This window comes from Artemia sp. Qi Xiang Cuo, chromosome 4 (genome assembly GCF_049724085.1).
Source record: "Artemia sp. Qi Xiang Cuo chromosome 4, ASM4972408v1, whole genome shotgun sequence".
NCBI classification, from domain to species: domain Eukaryota; kingdom Metazoa; phylum Arthropoda; class Branchiopoda; order Anostraca; family Artemiidae; genus Artemia; species Artemia sp. Qi Xiang Cuo.
Genome location: NC_142797.1, coordinates 5,777,350 through 5,792,982, shown reverse-complemented (window position 1 = coordinate 5,792,982; position 15,633 = coordinate 5,777,350). Strand labels below are relative to the sequence as shown.

General features: G+C 39.5%; 1 protein-coding gene across 1 annotated transcript in view; it reads left to right on the top strand.

Annotated features, from left to right (window-relative positions):
• Window positions 1-15,633, top strand: part of LOC148952714 (uncharacterized) — an 89,590-nt gene that overhangs the window by 57,058 nt on the left and 16,899 nt on the right. Inside the window, exon 3 of the mRNA XM_089087759.1 lies at window positions 9,077-9,282. Within this exon, the coding sequence (XP_088943885.1) occupies window positions 9,077-9,282 (206 nt within the window). The remainder of the gene's footprint in view (window positions 1-9,076; window positions 9,283-15,633) is intronic.

The following is a 15,633-nucleotide window of genomic DNA, read 5'->3' as shown; positions in this document are numbered from 1 at the left end:
CACATAGAGACGACACACACACACACACATAGAGAGAAGACACACACACACACACATAGAGACGATACACACACAGAGACGACACACACACACAAAGACAACAAGCACAGAGATAACACACACACACACACACACACACACAGAGAGACGACACACACAGAGACGACACACACACAGAGAGGACACACAAACACACACAGAGACGAAACAAACATAGAGACCACACACGCACAGAGATGATACACACACAGAGACAACACAGAAAGAGATGGGACCCATACACAGAAATGAAACACACACATAGAGACGACACACAAACAGAGAAGACACACACACACAGATACAACACAAACACAGAGACAAAACACACATAGAGACTACACACACACACAAAGACAACAAGCATAGAGACAACACGCACACAGAGCACACACAGAGCACAAACACGCACACACAGAGACGACACACACACATAGCGATGACACAAGCACAGAGACGACACACACACACAGAGACGACAACATACAGAGAGAAGACACACGCACAGAGACGACACACACACACACAGAGACGACACGCACAGAGACGACGCACACACACACAGACGAAACACACATAGAGACGACACACGCAAACAGACGATACACACACACAGAGACTACAACATACAGAGAGAAGACACACGCACAGAGACGACACACACACACACACAGACGACACACACAGAGATGACACACAGACAGAGAGACGACACACACATAGAGATGACACACGCACAGAAACGATACACACACACACAGAGAGACAACACACACACACAGAGACGACACACACAAAGTGATGACACACGCACAGAGATGACAAACAAACAGAAACGACTCGCACACAGAGAGAGAACACACACACACACAGCGACGACACACACACACACACTGAAAACACACACAGAGAGTCGACACACACACAGAGCAAAGACACACGCACAGAGAGGACACACACACACAGAGACGACACACACACACAGAGATGACACACACACAAAGATGACACACACACAGAGACGACACAAATACGGAGACAAAACACCCATAGAGACAACACACGCACAGAGACGAAACACACACAGAGACAAAACACACACAGAGACGCGACACACACACACAGAAACGACAAACACACATAGAAACGACACACACAAAGAGACGACACACACACACAGAGACGAAACACACATAGAGACGACAAACGCATAGAAACAACACACACACAGAGACAACACACGCACACAGAGACAACACACACACACACACACACAGAGACGACACACACATAGTGACGACATACACACAGAGACGACACACACACAGAGACGACACACACACAGAGGTGACACACACACACACAGAGACGAAACACACATCGATAAGACACACTCACAGAGAAGATACACACACACAGAGACAACACACAGAAAGAGACGAGACAAAACCACAGAAAAGACACACACACATAGAGACTATACACACACACAGACGACACACACACACAGACGCGAAACACACATAGAGACGATACACGCATAGAGACAACACACACACACAGACGACACACACACACACACACAGAGACGAAAGACAACACAGAGACGCATAGAGACAACACACACACAAAGACAACAAGCATAGAGACAACGCTCACACAGAGACAGCACACACACAGAGACTACACACACACATAGCGACGACAACACACAGAGAGAAGACACACGCACAGGAGACAACACACACAGAGAGACGAGACACACACACACAGAAATGACAACACACACACAAAGACAACAAGCATAGAGACAACGCGCACACAGAGACAGCACACACACAGAGACGACACACACACATAGCGACGACAACACACAGAGAGAAGACACACGCACAGGAGACAACACAGACATAGAGACGACACACACAAAGAGACGACAAACACACAGATACGAAACACACATAGAGACGACACACGCAAAGAGACAACACACACACACAGACGCACACACACACACACAGAGACGACACACATAGAGACGACACACGCCCAGAGACGATACACACACAGAGACAACACACAGAGAGAGACGAGACACACACAGAAACGACAAACACTCATAGAGACGACACACACAAAGAGACGACACAAACACACAGATACGAAACACACATAGAGACGACACACGCACAGAGACGACACACACACACAAAGACAACAAGCATAGAGACAACACACACACACACAGAGACGACACACACACAGAGATGACACACGCACAGAGACGACACACACATAGAGACTGCACACGCACAGGGAATCTACAAATACACCCAGAGAATACAAACAAACACATGAGACACACATACAGACCACATACGCAAAGACATGACACACACACAGAGAGAGAAGACACACACACACAGCGACGACACACACACACACACTGAGAAAACACACAGAGAGACGACACACACAGAGACGATACACTCACTGAGATTACACACACACAGAGACGACACAAACATAGAGAAGACACACGCACAGAGATGACACACACACAGAGATGACACAAACACAGAGACGACACACAGAGAGACGAGACACACACAGAGACGATACACACACAGAGACAACACACACAGAGAGACGAGACACGCACACAGAGAAATGACAAACACACATAAAGACAACACACACAAAGAGATGACACACGCAGAGATACAACACACAAACAGAGACGATACACACAGAGACAACACACACACACACACAGAGACAACACCCACACAGAGATGACACACACACAGAGACGCCAAACACACAGAGACGATACACACAAACTAACGACATAAACAAAGAGACGACACACTCACAGAGACGACAAACACACAGATACGACACAAAAAGAGATACGACACACACACACAGAGATCCCACAAAAACACAGAGACAACACACGCACAAAGAGACGACACACACACGGATACGAAACACACAAAGAGACGACACACGCACAGAGACGACAAACATACAGAGAAGACACAAAAACAGAGACGACACAAAAAACAGAACTTGTCTGTGCGTGTGTCGTCTCTATGTGTGTGTCATCTCTGTGGGTGTGTCGTCTCTGTTTTTGTGTCTTCTCTGTATGTTTGTCGTCTCTGTGCGTGTGTCGTCTCTTTGTGTGTTTTCGTATCCGTGTGTGTGTGTCGTCTCTTTTTGTGTGTGTTGTCTCTGTGTGTTTGTCGTCTCTGTGTGTGTGTGTGTGTCATCTCTCTATGTGTGTCGTTTCTGTGTGTTTTTCGTCTCTGTGCGTGTGTCGTCTCTATTTATAAAGTCGTCACTTTGTGTGTGTCGTCTCTTTGTGTGTGTCGTGTGTGTGTGTGTTTCGTCTCTGTTTGGGCGTTGTCTCATTGTGTGTGTGTTGTCTCTATATGTGTGTCGTCTCTCTGTGTGTTTTGTATCTGTGTGTGTGTGTCGTCTCTGTTTGTCTGTATTATAAATGTGTTTTTGTCGTTTCTGTGTGTGTGTGTGTGTGTCTAGTCTCTCTGTGTGTTTTGTCTCTGTGTGTGTATCGTCTCTGTGCGTGTGTAGTCTCTATGTGTGTGTAGTCTCTGTGCTTGTGTCATCTCTCTGTGTGTTTTCATCTCTGTGAGTGTGTCGTATCTGTGTGTGTGTCTTCTCTTTGTGTGTGTCCTCTCTGTGTGTCGTCGCTATGTGTGTGTGTCGTCTCTGTGTGTGTGTTGTGTATGTGTGTGTGTGTGTTTCGTCTTTGTGTGTTTGTCTTCTCTCTCTGTGTGCGATACGTCAGTTTGCGTGATTCGTCTCTGTGCTTGTCTCGTCGCTGTGTGTGTGTCGTCTCTGTGTGTTTGTTGTCTCTGTGTGTGTGTATCGTACCTGCGCATTTGTCGTCTCTTTATGTGCGTCGACTCTGTTAGTGTGTGTTTCATCTGTGTGTGTTTGTCGGCGCTGTGTGTGTGTGTCGACAATGATCGGTTTTCGTCTCTCTGTTGGTTGTCGTATCTGTGTGTGTGTATTATATGTGCGTGTGTTGTCTCTATGTGTGTGTGTCTTCTGTGTGTGTTTGGAGTCTCTGTGTGCGTGTTGTCTCTGTGATTGTTGTCTTTGTGTGTGTGTGTTTCGTATCTGTGAGTGTGTCGTCTCTATGTGTGTTTCGCATCTGTGTGTGTGTCGTCTCTGTATGTGTGTCGTCTCTATGTGTGTTTGTCGTTTCTGTGTGTGTGTCTCGTCTCTCTCTGTGTGTATTGTCTCTGTGCGTGTTTCGTCTCTATATGTGTTTAGTCTCTGTGTGTGTGTGTGTGCATCTCTGAGTGTGTGTCGTCTCTGTGTGTGTGTCTTCTGTGTGTGTGTGTCGTCGCTATGTGTGTGTGGTCTGTGTGTGTGTGTGTGTGTGTGTTGTCTCTGTGTGTGTGTGTTCTCTCTGTGTGTGTGTTGTCTCTATTCGTTTGTCGTCTATCTGTGTGTTTCGTATCTGTGTGTGTGTCATCTCTTTGTGTGTGTCGTCTCTATGTGTGTTTGTCATTTCTGTGTGTGTGTGTCTCGTCTCTCTGTGTGTGTTGTCTCCTGTGCGTGGGTCTTCTCTCTGTGTGTTGTCGTCTCTGTGTGTGTGTGTCGTCTCTGTGCGTGTGTCTTCGCTATGTGTGTGTGTCGTCTCTGTGTGTGTGTTGTTTCTGTGTGCGTGTTGTGTCTATGCTTGTTGTCTTTGTGTGTGAGTGTCGTCTCTGTGCGTGTATCGTCTCTATGTGTGTTTTGTATCTGTGTGTGTGTGTCGTCTCTTTGTGTGTGTCGTCTCTATGTGTTTTTGTCCTTTTTGTGTGTGTGTCTGGTCTCTCTCTGTGTGTTGTCTCTGTGTGTCTGTTTTGTCTCTGTGCGTGTGTCGTCTCTATGTGTGTGTTGTCTGTGTGTGTGTGTGTGTGTCATCTCTGTGTGTGTCGTCTCTTTACTTTTGTCGTCTCTCTGTGTTTGTATTTGCTATGTGTTTGTCGTATCTCTCTGTGTGTGTATGTTGTCTCTGTGTGAGTGTGCTGTCTCTGTGTGTGTGTTGTCTCTATGCGTGTGTCGTCTCTATGTGTGTTTCGTATCTGTGTGTGTGTGTCGTCTCTTTGTGTGTGTCGTCTCTATATGTGTTTGTCAATTCTCTGTGAGTGCGTCTCGTCTCCCTGTGTGTGTTGTCTCTGTGTGTGTATCGTCTCTGTGCGTGTCTCGTCTCTATGGGTGTTTCGTCTCTGTGTGTGTGTGTCGTCTCTGTGTCTGAATCCTCTCTGTGTGTGTGTCGTCTCTGTGTGTGTGTCGTCTCTGTGCGTGTGTCGTTTCTATGTCTGTGTTGTCGTCTTTGTGTGTGTGTCGTCGCTGTGTGTGTGTCTTCTCTCTCTGTGTGCGTGTCGTCTCTGTGCGTATGTCTTCTCTGTGCGTGTGTAGTAGCTTTGTGTGTTTTGTCTCTCTGTGTTTGTATTGTATCTGTTTGTGTGTGTTTCGTCTCTGTGCGTGTGCCGTCTCTGTGTGTGTATCGTCTCTGTGTGTGTATCGTCTCTTTGTGTGTCGTCTCTGTGCATGTGTCTTCTCTCTGTGTGTTGTCGTCTCTGTGTGTGTGTGTCATCTCTCTGCGTGTGTCGTCGCTATGTGTGTGTGTGTCGTCTCTGTGTGTGTGTCGTCTCTGTGTGCGTGTTGTCTCTATGCTTGTTGTCTTTGTGTGTGTGTGGCGTCTTTGTGCGTGTATCGTCTCTATGTGTGTTTTGTATCTATGTGTGTGTGTCGTTTCTTTGTGTGTCGTCTCTATGTGTGTGTGTAGTCTCTGTGTGTGTGTCTCGTCTCTGTCTGCTTTGTTTGTCTCTGTGTGTGTGTATCATCTCTGTGTATGTTTCATCTCTCTGTATGTTTTGTCTGTGTGTGTGTGTGTGTGTATCATCTCTGTGTGTGTGTCGTCTCTGTGTGTGTGTCGTCGCTATGTGTGTGTCGTCTCTGTATGTGTGTGTGTGTGTGTGTGTGTCTCTGTGTGCGTGTTGTCTCTGTGCTTGTTGTCTTTGTGTGTGTGTGTCGTTTCTGTGTGTGTATCGTCTTTATGTGTGTGTGTGTCGTCTCTGTATGTGTGTGTGTGTCGTCTCTATGTGTGTTTCGTATCTGTGTGTGTGTGTGTGTGTTGTCTCTGTGTGTATATCGTCTCTGTGCATGTGTCGTCTCTATGTGTTTCGTGTCTGTGTGTGCTAAACTTTTGATATGCTGGCTTACTCTACAAATAATGATCACATAACAATGTAATGCATAATATATTTTTAATGAAATAATGCTATGTAGAATATTAATACAAAATTATATTATGATACTTGGTCATACACACGTTCACTCTTAAACATCCAGAAAAGATGGTCCCATGATATAGAATAGTTTTTACCATGTCTTATCCATTTATCACGATCAGGTATGTCCTTAGGTATCCAGTGCGCGAAGAACCTGACCTCGTCTTCAGGACGGAGATAAAGCCCTTCAAATTTAGGACACTTAAATTCTTATAGATTGAAAAGTGGAATCGTAGGGTCACACTTTTGAATTAACACTTTATCTGTAGGTACATTACCCTTTACGTAGAGTGCTTCAACCCCGAAAAAACTGCAAATTTCACTGACTTCTTGCTGAAAATTTCTCAGTTCCTGACCACTATTATTGAGTGGTGTAATCACTCTATCGTAGAATCCCAGTCTGTTTATATGATGTAATGTAGTACTCCACAAGCCTTTATCATACTCAAACATGTTATAGTTCACTATCCAATGATAACAGTCAATTTTTTCGAGTTCCATGACAATAATAAAAATGCACATTCAAATACAACACCACAAGATGATTTCTTCAAACCGATAAATTCTGTGTCATACAGTCCTATCATCTTGGAAGCTATTAATGTAGTTGTTAAGAAGAGAAACACATCATCAAACTTTAATACCTTCGCTCATGGTTGAATGGAGTTATGGCTAGGGGGATGACTCCTAAAACCATCTGAATTTATTGTGGGGAGGAGTCATAAAACCCTCTCTGACCAATGAAAAATCTCAAAAATTCCTCTGGTCTTGATTTCACCTCTTAACTTAAACAGCGAGGCATTCAATATTCATTCTTTTCAACGCTAGTAAAAAACTGTACCATTGCTGCATCTCTGACCAATTAAAAATCTAAAAAATTTCTCTCCTCATGTTTTGACCTCGTAACTGACAGGACGAGTCATTCAATTGTCTTTATTTTTAATTCTAGAAAACGAGTATCTCATTATTTGATCTCTGACCAATGAAAAATTTAAAAAATTCCTCAGGTCTTGATTTCACCTCAATGAAAAATCTCAAATAGTTCTCTGCTCTTGTTTTCACTTCATAACTGAAACAGCGAGTCATTCAATTGTCGTTCTTTTTCATTCTAATAAACAAGTGTACAATTGGTGAATCTCTCACCAGCGAAAATTCTTAAAACAATACTCTCGTCTTGAGTTCATATATTTACTTAAACAGCGAGGCAATCAAAAGTCGTTCTTTTCCATGATATTAAAAAATTCTCTTAATCATGGTATACAATTGAAAATAGAATATCTCTCGTTTAATTTGACAAAAAAAAAAAACTCTTTGTCAACGTGTCTTGAATTACGCAAACACATGTAACATTAATCTCTGAGATAACACAAGCGTGCGAAGCTTGTTTTTCCAAAAAAGACCCTTTCTTGTAACACAGAAGCTTTTATTTAAACAGATAAAGAAAAGATATTTTAATAGAACGAATGAGGAAACTGACATTTTTGAAGGAAAAGAACTACATCTAATGAAATAAACTCGTAAACATAGGAGTGGTGGAGGAGGAATTTTGTTTACATAATAGAAAAAAGAGCATACTTTGCGTTTTCTAGCAAGTATACTTTTACTATTGTAGGGTTTGTATTGTTGGAGGGGAGGGGGGATATGTCCCCCTGAAATTTGAATTTACTAGTGGGATGATAACAAGCCCTCGCTAGACTCTATTTTAAACTGACAACCCTTTTCAAAACACCACTTATGTATTATACCGAACACATCGAAGTATTCCCAAATGCTAAACCCTTTTCTTTTTTTTCAGAGCTATGATCGCAATGAATGGTACCTTTTATCAGACAAAAATGCCGATTGCCAAAAAAACCATTGCTTTTATTCAAATCCAATCACCAATCAAGTTATCGTATATTGAGCAACCATCGCTGTCTCTGACTGGCTCCTAAAAAATGAGTGTTGCCTCAAATACCGGTCTGGTTGTTACCTTGCCAGCTTAAAAAAAAAAAAAATGTGCACGTGAAGCTGAACTGCAATTCCTTGTGTAATTGACAACAATAACAAAAACCAGTCTGGTTGAGTTATATAATTTCGATCATACTCTCAAAACATGTTAGACCACATTATACCTTGGCAACTTTTTTGCAATGTCCACGTCAAACTGTGTGAGGGAGTACTGACTCTCTTTGAAAAGGTGTATACGTCTCGTAGAATTCCATAGATACACTCTACTTGCCTTCAGGGCTTTACCTGGATTCTAATCTTAGTGTAACCGCTAGTTTGTAGTGTTCACCAAGGCTTGGTCTTTCTACCGTCACTGTTCTTCATGTGCGTCAACACATTATGATTGTATTTGCTAAGAACTATGGGAACTACATTCCAAATTATCTATCAGTGAATATAAATAAATTAAATTATAATTTTTTCTTATACATGCGAGATGACAACAGTTTACCAGGCACTTTACTTTTAAATCTATCTCTTATTACCTTTTCGCAAAAGAAGTACGTTTGATCGTATAAATTTAGTTGTAAGGTTCTTGAAAATTCAATTAAATAGTAGCAAATAAAATTCCCGGAAATTCTCTTTTAGACGATATTGAATTTAAAATCGTAAATTTTTTTTCTCTGAGAACAATAAGGAATTTTTTTTTTTGGTGAGCAACAGACTCGAAAAAACATTAATAAGAAAGTATGTGTACATATTTATTTACTTCAATATATTTTTTCTTACAGTGGAAAAACATAGTGACAAGATTGCACATATCAATCCGAAGAAGTTGAAAGAAATAAACAAATCAAAGGAAGAAAGAAAGAAAGAAGAGGCGCACGCTGTTCACACAAATACTAAAAACAAAGAAATTCAAAATATCCCAAAAAATTTACTTGGTCATAAAGATGAAAAACCGAAGCATTTAAGTGTAATGGGAAACCATGCATACGTGAGTAGTCATTGTTAACTAGGAATAAATTTTCCGCCATGGACCCTCGAAGATTATACCTTTTCTCTTATTTCAGATACGGCTTATATACCTCTGTTAGTGTGACTCTTGTTAAAACTGATTTACCCGTAAATTCAGTCAACGGTAACAAAATCGAAAATCAGTAAATGCATGGGAAATATATAATATGGCTATGTATTTGAGTGAGGTTAGAAAGGTTAGGTTAAGCCAAAATTGAGTTTGCACCAAAAACGATTATTATGTTCGGAAAGAGCATAAAAAAATGCATCGAGTGGTATGTTCACTTTATTCGTAGGTCATTTATGTGAACTGCTCAATGTTTACCACATTTTATATATTTGACAAATGTATTTTATACTTCTATTCCTATAAAAAAAAAACACAATAAGAGTAACATTTGCTTTAAGCTTTTGCCTCCCCCTTTTGGAAAGATTTTTGTCGCTTTTCTTATATACCTCCATTTCTGTGAAGTGATGAATGAGGGAAAATGGCCCCTTTTAACTGGAAATTTTAGCTTTAAGAAAAGCTTCTGATCTTAACCTAAATTATTTTACTTCATGTGTTTATTACTCACTTTTTCAGTCATTCAGACAGTTCATTGAACTTTTGCCTCCCATTTTGGATAAATTTTTATGGCTATCTTTGTAGGCCTCCATTTCCGTGACTAGGAAAATGGAGTGAATATGGTAGTGATTTTAGCATTTTAAAAGCTGCTGCTCTTAACATAAAATATTTGCCTTTATTTTCATTTCCTGAAGTTTTCATCTTTTTGGTGCCCCTGTACCCCCACTCTGACTATTTCTCACCGAGAAATTATTGATATTACCTCTAGTCATCTAAAATTAAACAGGAAATCCATGTTACGAATTTAGGATAATTTATCCCTTTACCTATTTCAATTTCTTTCGAAATTCCGTTATATAGATGACTGAACCCAAAATCTACTAAATGAGGGAAACAGGTAATAAAGGGAACTCCACTTTTAATGGGGAAATAGGATAAAAATTTTTGCTTTAAAAATTAGTTTTTGATCTTAACATAAAACATTTTCTTCAAGCTTTCATTATTCAATTTGCCCGTTATTCAAAATTTTTTTTTTAATATTTGCCTCCTCCTCTAGATAAATTATGCCAGTTTTCTTTGTAGGCCTCCATTTCTATGATAGAGGAAAATGGAGGGAAAATGATGGTGATTTTGCATTTTAAAGAAATGCTGATCTCAAAACCGATATATATATATATATATATATATATATATATATATATATATATATATATATATATATATATATATATATATATATATATATATATATATATGCATCAAGTGTTCATTATTCCTTTTCCCCGTCATTCACATGGATTATTACATTGCCCCAAATATACTTTACCAGCTAGTGCACTCTAGTACAAAAAAAAAAAAAAAAAAAAAAAAAAAAAAAAAAAAAAAAAAAAATGCTGTTATAAATAGAAAGGAATTATTCTGAGTGTAATGTACTTTATTTAGGTATGACCTTTCAATTGTGTCTTCTAAAGCTGTGTTTGGTTCCTAAAGCCTTCCCTTGAAACTTAGTCCTGGGATTTCGTCCTTCTTTCCCAGTCAGGGAGACAATGCTTATCTTTATTCCCCACTTATGCCCATCAATTGTTTTGCTATTTGGTATTATAGCTTATTAAGTTTTCAGTTGTTGTTTTCCTTATTTGACATTATATTTTTAAAATACTCACCAATTCTCCTCTAAGGGATTGTTGTTGAATACATATTCAACAACAACCCCTACAGAGGAAGAGAGAAACAGACATACAGGATCCATCAATGGTGCCTCCATAAAGGGAGCGCCGGGGCTCTTCGCAAAGTACGTTAGATCACATAGACAAGTATGCACAGAATTTGGCTTTGGTAAAGCGCCTTTCACACTTAGTTCATAGTTTTATATGCGAAGTGGTTAAGTTAAGTAATGTTAAATAAAACTTTTCACACTTACACATGTCTTTTCAATCTAGGCTAACGTAAAAATCTATAAGACAATCCTAATCATCGCCTAAGACCAAAAATCAAAATGTGGAACGGAGATGGGGGTTCTAGCTCTGATCAAGCGTGAAAGGTTTCTAGGAAGAGTTTGTTAATTTATTTGCCCAATTTATTAATTATTCATCTAGGAGTTAAATTTTTTTGCTAGTAATAGGCTTAATAAGGTACTAGAAGCTAAGAAAAATATTCAAAGGGCTAACCTATATTAGCGTAGGCAAGCTATGCCTAATTAGAAATATAATTCTTATCCTGTATGTTCATTTACCTGGAAATCCCCCCTCCCAGGGCGTTAAGAATTAAAGTTTTTGATAAAAAAACCTGACCATCATGTTCTTTGACAAATATTAATGGCAAATTTCTGATACACATGATTAGTTTCTCAGTTACTTGCAATTTATGGTTTAAAAGCTTCTAATCCAAAATAATGGACGCGATTTTCAACGGTTCAATCAATCAATCAATCAATTTATTAATACTAAAAACAAAACAATTAAAAACGTAATACAAACTTAAAAACACTATTACAACGTAAAACACTATTATAAAGCAAATGACACATATGAAAATAGGATAATTAACAGGACACTTAACAAATAACTGAAAAAAATATAAACGAAGAAAAGAGATTGAAAATTAGGATTAAATATAAAAAAAACAAAACAAAAAAAATTAAAATCAGAAAATATATTGAATGAAAAAAAAACATAAATTTTGATGGAATGCAAAAAAGAAGAAAAAAAGGGGAAAAAATACTATACTGGAAAGACCCGGTGAGAAACTGGCTTTGCAGAAAGAGATAGAGGGACATGAGGAGGGATGGAGTTCCATAGTAAAATAGATTGATAAACAGGAGACCTCTGACCTGCTGTTGATGATCGCTTAGGTAAAATGAATCTGCGATAAGATCTACGTAAAAAAGAAGAGTACCTACCTGAGCCTGACAGAAAGAAAAACTGCTGTAGAGAGTGTGGAAGTGTACCTAGAAAAGCAGAATGTTCTAAATAAAGGTAACTTTTACCCACAATACGATCCAGTGGAGCTATTCCGGTATCATTATAAAGATCAGAGAAAGGGTAAAAACGAAGTAGAAGAAAATTAGCCTTCACTGCCCTATTTTGGGGTCTTTAAAGTGAGCAGAGAAGAGATTTATTTGTACTACCCCAGACAGAACAGCAATAAGAAAGGTAAGGAAAAATAAAAGCATAATAAAGAGAAAGCATAACATCTGGGGGCAGAAATGAGTTAACCCTGTATAACATTGAAGATTGGCGGAGGACAAGGGAACGGGTGTGAGTTATATGGGGCTTGAAAGAAAGAAAATAGTCAAGATACGCACCCAGAAATTTCACTATAGTAGCTTATGGTATAAAATCATTCCCATAAGTCCGGATGGTTGGCTCCCTTGCGTCTCTCATTCGATAAGGGGTCCTGAAGTGTACAATGGCACTTTTTGGCTGTTAATAGTCATAGCATTTGACCAGCACCAATCTTTTACTTTATCAAGAAGACCTTGAGCTAGGGAAGTGGCAGATGGCAGGTCCACTGCAACAGTGAAAAAGTTACTGTCATCAGCAAAAAGAATAGGGTGCACAAGGGGATGAAGACCATCAACAAGATCACTAATATAAATTAAAAACAAAAGTGGTCCAAGTACAGAGCCCTGTGGGACGCCCTTCGAAATAGGCAAGAAAGAAGAAGAAGTACCATTAACCGAAACATACTGAGATCTCCCTGAGAGGTAAGACCTAAACCATTCAAGTGGGACTCCGTGCACTCCAAATGAAGATAATTTAAACAAAAGAACAGAGTGAACAACCATATCAAATGCTTTTGAAAAGTCAAGAAATATACCCAAAACGCTAAAGCCCTTGTCAAGATTAACGCAAACAGTTTCTGTTGCATCTGAAAGTGCAAGCAAGGCGAAAAAACTGCGACGAAAAAGGTACTGACTGTTAGCTATGAGAGACTTTCCTGCAGTCGTATTGGTACTAAATACAAATGAAGAGAGTCTACAATACACTACTTTTCCAACAACCTTAGAAATTACAGGAAGGAGAGAAATAGGTCTATAGTTTGAAATTAGAGATGAATCACCTTTTTTAAACAAAGGTACAACATTAGCAACCTTAAATAACTGAGGAAAAACACTAAAAGAAAGAGAGAGGTTAGTTATGTGTGAGATGGGGTTAGAAACAAACTGACCAATTTTTTTAAGAACATTACAGCTCAAACCAAAACCATCAACTGAACGGTTACTTGAAAGCTGAGAAATAATGTTAGAAATTTCGATATCACTGCATGGGAAAACGAAAAAGGACTTTTCTGTTAAGGGAAAACTACTTACTCTGCTGTAGGGTGGATTAGGAACTAAAGGATGTGAGGTGAAATACGAATTGAAGGTGCTTGCTGAAGATTTTTTGTCCACGAAAGATACATCAGCTTTCCTGTAGCGACAAGGGGGGGACTGTTTGAGTTTCTTGCGGGAAACAGCTTCATTAACTACAGTCCAAACCTTTCGCAAATTCCCCTTACACTCATCAATTCGACGCGAAAAATAGAGCTTTTGGCTGCACGTACTGAAGAAGTAAGCACATTTTTATAAAGTTTATACTTCAAAAGATCATCCTGTGTCTTACTTTTACGTGCAGCCTTGAACAGAGACGCCTTCATGTGTGTAGCATTGATCAGACCTCTAGACATCAATGGACATTTGGTTATGGAATTCCTTGGCGTCTTTCTAAGAGGAAAATGCTTATCCAACAGAGCTCCCATACGACACAAAAATAAATTCGTTGCGCAATCAACATCACTAGCTTCAAGAACACTAGACCAATCCTTACTCTGAAGACTATGTATTAAATTAGAAATTTCTTTATCTGTGGAAGGTCTAGAAAAGACTCACCCCGCTCATCCACAGCAATCTCAGTTTGAGGCACAAAAAGTGAAACATAAATAGGGAAGTGATCAAAAAGATCAGTGAAAACAAGACCAGAAGAAAACTTCAAATTAGAAGAATGAGAAATGAAAATATTGTCTATTAAAGTGGCAGAATTTCTAGTAGGGTCAACACAAGAAGGAAAAAAATTGAAGGAAGTAGACCGGAAGAAGAAAGCACATCAAAGAGATGGTCACATTCATCACTTGATCCAATAATTAACATATTACAATTAAAATCTCCCAAAACACAAATACGTTTTTTAAGAGAAAGACCCCACACAAGAAAGTTGATCAAGCAAATCACAGAACAAGTGTGTTGGAAAAGGAGGGGGCTCATAAAACAAACAAACAGTGTCACATGCAAACTGGCTTTTCAGATCAATAACAAGAGAATAAGAGAATAAGTTCAGTAGAAAAAATTCAACACAGCCGTTCAGATGATGCGACGCATAACCTTGCAGCCAGGGCCGTGTCCAGAATTTTTTTCGGTGGGGGGGGGAGGGGGTTACAAAAGGATTTTTTCTAAGGGGGGGGGGGGGCATACACAAAAAACCCTAAGAAAACGCACAACAAATTGTGCGTCGGACAAACATTTCGGGGGGGGGGGGCGTCAAAACTCCTACCCCCCCCCCTTTGGATACGGTCTTGCTTGCAGCAAAAAAAAATGATGAAATTAGTTTGTTCACGCAAAAGCGACCATTTTTGCGTTCTGATCTAGCGTTAAAGGGCTTTCTAGGAAAAGCTCTTAAATTTGTTCTTAAAATTTTGTCAATGTCTCCTACAGACATTCCAATCTGACATTCCACTTTTGTGCGACAAAAACCCGGCTTGTCGCACGTTTTAGGTAGAAAAACACTTTTTAGGCCCTCTTTGTCGCACGTTGACAACTTCGTCAGTTGCAACCCTGAGTTCAAGTCTACTAGCACTACTTATGTTGCGGACCAAATTTGTTAAGAAAAATTACATAATGTAGTATAAAGTCGTAAGTTGTACTAGTGTTAAATGTTTTACCACGTTCTCTGAAAGAGCCACAACTCAAAGGCACTTTGCAGTGGCGTCAATTCACTGAAATGTAGGCGAGGGGGTGTATTTTTATTCTAGGGGGGTAGCACTATTAAAACTTTTTTCCTTAATTTACAGTCTTTTTTTACCGTTTTTCGTTTGTTTGTCGCATAAATTTGTTAGATTTGTCAACCATTTTTCGATCACTTCCAAATGTTCAGCTACTTCCAAATTTTGTCAGTACATGCACTTCCAATGGTAGTGCAATAAAAAAATCAGAATTCCCACTCTTGTGTACTCATCCTTGTATAAATAAAACACTATATACGGGTGGCAATCATTTTCTGCTTTTAGTCAATT